Here is a 5,558-nt window from a genome sequence, read left to right as displayed (position 1 = left end):
GCTCTTAGCTCTTGAGCTATCTCTCCAGCCCCTGCAGTGAACTTCTTAGTAAGTTACATTCTCCTGGGGGTGCATTTTGTGGTTTTATTTTACATTCAATCCAATGTCAGTGAGCTGAACATCTCTTTATCAAACATTCATGTGTCTTCTTTGGAAAATTGCCTGTTGAGATCTGAGGCATATCTGCCCCATTGAAGCCATCTAGGCTTGACTATTTCTTTGAGAGAAGGTTGAAAACTGCTAATTTAGTTTTGTGAGTCAGGTGCAAGGTTGTTTGGGTAACCTTTCACTGTCAGGTTGTTTGCTTCCAAGGACTTGGTTCGCCTCACCTATCGATAAACATTGTGGGCGTAACATTGCATTCAGTGACTGTCCTCTTACCACCAGTGGGGTTGATAGTGACGACCTCCCTTTCAGTCCACATTGTGACCACCTGAGTCCATCTTCACTGTGGGCATAGCTGCAGGCTCATCCAGCAAACGCACTGGATGAACTCGCTTTCGTTGGCCCAACTCTGTGAGCCTCCCACTGTCGGTGTCATGGTATTTAGCTCTTGGGGGTTTCATCTACTCATCTTAAGGGAGTTTTCTCATTTTTTTTTAATTTCCTAAGGTAAAATTTCAGATTTTGGGTTGTAAATGAAACAAACAGGCAAGCAAAAAGAGGCAGACACAGTGTATCGAAGGCGGGCAGATCTCTGAGTTCAAGGCCAGCCTGGACTACATAGTGAGTCCCAGGATACCCAGGGCTAGGTAAAGAGAATCTCTCTCAAGAAAGCAAAAATAAAATATAAAATAATGAAAAATATTTCGCCTTTCCCAATACACAGTTTCTTGCTTAGTTCTTTGGAGAAGTGGGGACAAGGAGACTATACAATGGAGAAAAGACAATCATAGTAAATCCTGTTTTTCTGTTTTGACTTGCAATTCCTGATCTCTTCTGTTTAATGGCCCATGGAGTCAGGGTTTCAAAGGTTTTTCTGTTTGTGCATTTTTTTTTCTTTTTTGCATCTCCCTTCTTTCACGGGGATTCACACTGGGAGAAAAGACAAACACTTTGCTACATACTATGATCCACTGGTCTGCCACAGTGGTAACGTCCCACACCATTCTACTAGTGTTGGATGTGTAAGGGTGCTGCACAGGGACAGAGAAGAAACTGACCCCACTAGGTTTGAAGGAAGCTTCCTCTTGGGAGTTCTTCCCATCAACCCATGCAGGATTACACCTTGTTTCCTTAGGTTTTGTTTTCCTTGGATTATCTCTCGTGCTGGGCATGATGGTGTCATGCAAATGATTGGTATGACAGGCCAGATGGCTTAGCAAGCTCTCTTCTCCGGTTCATCACTCATGACACCAATAAAGCTCAAGACCTAGATCGCCTGCTGGATAAGGCATTCTGGCTTCCTCCGGACATAGATCGCTCTCTCGCTCTCTCTGAAGCCATGCTTTTCCCAACACTGGCCTTCATTATCTGTGGGTTGCTAACTCAGGTGACCAAAGGTAATGGGACCTTATAAAATGGGGAAGGTGGAGTTTGGGTGAGTTGTTGAGCAGAGCCTACCCCTTCCACCCCCACCCTGCCATCCTTGAGGGTGGTGAGGAGCGTCATTTCAACTCGGATCGGTTGGAAGGAGAGAGGGGTCTTCTTCCGGCAGCCCCGCCCCTACTCTCTCATATTCTTCCGCCACAGGCATCCAAATATCTGGGGAGTCCTCTGAGATGAGTCTCCAGAAGGCAAGACTCTCCTCCACACTGAACTGCCCTGGGGATCTTTCTGTACAACCACTCGGTGTCAGTTTGACCTCCCTACTCTTTTCCTGTAGCTACTTTATGGCCGTGTCCTACGGACCTAACCTTTCTCCCATGTTAAACTATCCTTAGTCCTGAGAGGGAGACTCTCACTGGTCTGAGATGCAGTCAAGGAGCCCAGGCTGCATGTTCTGCAGAGCTGTCTTGTGCAAGAGACGCTAAGTTTGTGGTCAATGTAAGGCTAAAGCTGTGGTGGGAAGGCGCACGCGGTTGATGAAGAGCCTCTTGTTTCCGGTCAATATGAAGCCCTTGTCCCCCTCTTTAAAACACTGATACTTTTGGTTCCCTGTTTTTATTGAGAAATGGTTGCCATTGGTTTGTGTATAAGAAAACCCACACAACTGGTCTAAGGAAAATGAACACACCATTCCAACCTAAAAGTCCTGGTTCAGTCTCACCCTTCAGGACCAATCAGTGCCACTAGTTTCCAGGATGCTCTAGTATATATTAATCTATTTAGATGTTTGTCCCTTATACATGTTTATGAATTCAGCTGTAAATGAACCATGCGGATCATTCTGAAAATGTATTAGCATGCCTTGGGGAGGTTTTTTTTTTTTTTTTTTTTTTTTTTTTTTTTAGATAAGAGCTCATGTGTTAACTAGGCTGGCTTCAAACTTGCAGTCTTCCGGTGTCCGTCTCCCACATCTTGAGATCGCAGGCATGAGCCACCACACCCATTATATTTAATGCTAGCCCCCTTTGTTATATTTGATTGGCAGATAGCCTTTGAGAAAAGTGTTGCTTCACTGAGGCTGGAAAATAACTCTTTGTCACCAACAATTCTTCAAGGAGATCTTATAAACAAATGTATGCTTTTTCCAGAGAGAGAGACAGAGACAGAGACAGAGAGAGAGAGCTATCAAAGGCTGCTTTCTTCACTACCAGCTATATGTTATCTTCCCAGTCCCCTCGTCTCATGTTTCTATTTTAATCGTTCAAGATTGCAATCTGCTAAGTGAAATGATGTCTCCTAGGATTTGAATTCAGATGCTGTGGTTGTGAGTCTTATTATATCCCACTAGATTTCTGAAACACCTGCCTGTTGAATTTTTTAAGATTTATTTATTTATTTACTTACTTATTTATCTAATTTCTGTCACTGTCTTCAGACCCACCAGAAGAGGTCATTGGATCCCATTACAGATGGTTGGGAACCACCATATGGTTGCTGGGAATTGAACTCAGGACCTCTGGAAGAGCAGTCAGTGCTCCTAACCGCTGAGCCATCTCTCCAGCCCCTGCCTATTAATTTTTCTTAAAGAGCCTTCATGTACTTATAAAAGACTCACTAAATTTGAACATGTGGCAGTTTGCTTATAAAGATTTTCTTCCATCTCCATAAATGAATTGGCTTGAATTTATAAAATGTCTCTAAATAGAGACATAGCCAAGGGTGACGTTAAATTTCTGATTCTCCTTTTTCACACCCAGAAAGCTAGGATTTCAGATGTTCAACACAGGCTCAGTCGTCCGTGGTTGGAGGTTTGATTGCTAAGCATCGGACTAACTGAATTACAGCCCCAGACTCTATGTGGTCTTGAAGCTTTAGTGGAACTTGATCACCTCTCTTGTTCCTCTCATATTGTTTTGTGGCTTTAACTTTAACTTTTGTCTATAAGCACTGATTCTGACATTCACATCTGCACTTGACACCTTTAGCCTGAGCTCCCACTGACTTCTTGACACCCTGGGTTTATCCTGTTATGTGCCCCAAAGCGAATTCTTGCCCCGCCCTGTTATTTTTTTTTTCTTCTTCTCAATTGTTGTTCTGTGAATAGCACACACCTCCATCTACCTTCATGGTTCAGAAACCATTTGTTGTTTCCTTTACCTTGTATCCAAACCACCTGTCTACAGCAACATTTTAGTTACAGCCACTAATAGGTTGGCTTGGAAGAGCTTTAGTTTATAACAATGTAACAATACACTACTCCTGGAAGTGTATTGTTACTACTGCTTCATCCTACTATTTCCCGCCCCTCAACAAGGCTCCCAGGACTGACTAACCTAGAACACAGTTAAGCCATTAAACTTTCATCATGTTCTGAATAAGCTAAAAACACTGAATTTGTAAAGGAATTGGGGGTTTGGCCCTACTACCTCATATTCGTTTCTGCCTTGTGACCTCTGGGCTTTGTACATCATACCTGAGACATGTTACCTTGCCTGAAACCTCTCACATACACTCAACAACTTCTTCCACAAAAATGGAGCATCGCTGCTTCTTTTCTGAAGCAGTCCTTGCCCCCTGTGGACCTTTCCTTCTCTCTTCCATACTTCTTAAGAGTCTGGGTGGTGCACACCTTTAATCTCAGCACTCAAGAGGCAGAGGCAGGCAGATCTCTGAATTCGAGGCCAGCCTGGTCAACAGAGCGAGTTCCAGAATGGCTAGGGCTATGCAGAGTAAACCCTGTCTCAAAAAACCAAAACAACAAACGAAAAGAGGCTAGGTTTAATATCTCTCTCTCTCTCTCTCTCTCTCTCTCTCTCTCTCTCTCTCTCTCTCTCTCTCTCTCTCTCATGCTTCCACTGCATTGTTTTGAGGGTGCATAACATATCACAGTTTTAATGTTTTATATTTCTTGTCTCAGCATCGTAGAATTTGCATTGGTGTTAGTCTAGAGGGCAAAGGCAAGTTTTTGATTGAATGGAAGTTATGTCTATGCTAGAATTGAGTTTTTTAATTTACTTTTTATTCTCTGCAGCTGCCTGGAGGAGAATGCCACCAAAATGCTGGAAGGATAATTTAGGGCGCTGCCGAGTCCGATGTCGAGGTGACGAACGGTACATATATCTGTGTAGGAACAAAGCAAACTGCTGCATTCTCCTAACACTAGCGGAAGACCAAAGTGCACACCCAAAACCTACCTCGGTCCACCCAGAGAACGTGACATGGAAGAACACTTCCATTTCACCAACGACCAGATATATTGATGACATAACTTTGGATAAAACATCCATAGGAACGCCTACCAATGTTGCTGGCATTGGCAAGGCACTCAACCTTACAGTCATCACACCCACCCATCCCTAGGCCACTGGACCATTCACTCTGATGTCTAACACTACTTAAATAATTTGTCTTCTTTCGTTTCGGGAATATAAACACCTCCCAGAGTAAGAACAAGAAGCCAATGCAACCAATCTGGGCTTGTGTCAGAAATTGTATAGCCATGGGTATAGACTTATGTGCTAGAGTCAGGACAGGAGCCAAATGACTTTTAGATATGAGAATTTTCTTTCTCAGGCTTACATTCCTTACCTAGGTCCCTTTGACTTATTAAAATATACAGGCTAGGTTCAGTTTCAACTGAACAATGGTGTATTGTATGGGTGTTTGGTTATTCCTTTAATTGTACATATTTATGGACTGTCATATGATTATTTCATGCATGTATAATGTACAACGTGGGATTTCCAATCATGGTAGCTCAGAGTTCCTTCTACTTATATTTTCTTCTATTTGGAAAGTCAGAGCTCTTGTCTTATTTACTAATAAAATACAGACTAGGTGGTCATACGTTTAATCAACATGCTGGCCTATGGAGGGCTGGGGCTTGCTGCTTCTGTGTTGCTGTGTTTGGTACCCACTAGCCAGCCTCTCTCAACCTTCCTACTGCCTCCGACCCAGTGGCATCATTTCACATAAGACTGATTTTTAGCATAAACAGAGGGCCAAGAACATGTGGCATTTGGTTTTCTGTATCTAACTTCTTTCACTTAACATGTTAAGAGAAACACCCA

At 43.0% G+C, this 5,558-nt stretch overlaps 1 protein-coding gene across 1 annotated transcript; it reads left to right on the top strand.

Annotated features, from left to right (window-relative positions):
- The first annotated feature begins 1,388 nt into the window (after positions 1-1,388).
- Positions 1,389-5,123, top strand: Defb26 (defensin beta 26). The gene is made up of 2 exons (NM_001037506.2): positions 1,389-1,502; positions 4,520-5,123. The coding sequence occupies exons 1-2, from the start codon at positions 1,445-1,447 to the stop codon at positions 4,846-4,848; spliced, it is 387 nt and encodes a 128-aa protein (NP_001032595.1). The 5' UTR covers positions 1,389-1,444; the 3' UTR covers positions 4,849-5,123.
- Positions 5,124-5,558: the final 435 nt, after the last annotated feature.

This window comes from Rattus norvegicus, chromosome 3 (assembly GCF_036323735.1).
Source record: "Rattus norvegicus strain BN/NHsdMcwi chromosome 3, GRCr8, whole genome shotgun sequence".
Lineage (NCBI taxonomy): Eukaryota > Metazoa > Chordata > Mammalia > Rodentia > Muridae > Rattus > Rattus norvegicus.
This window is presented reverse-complemented; position numbering and strand designations above follow the sequence as displayed.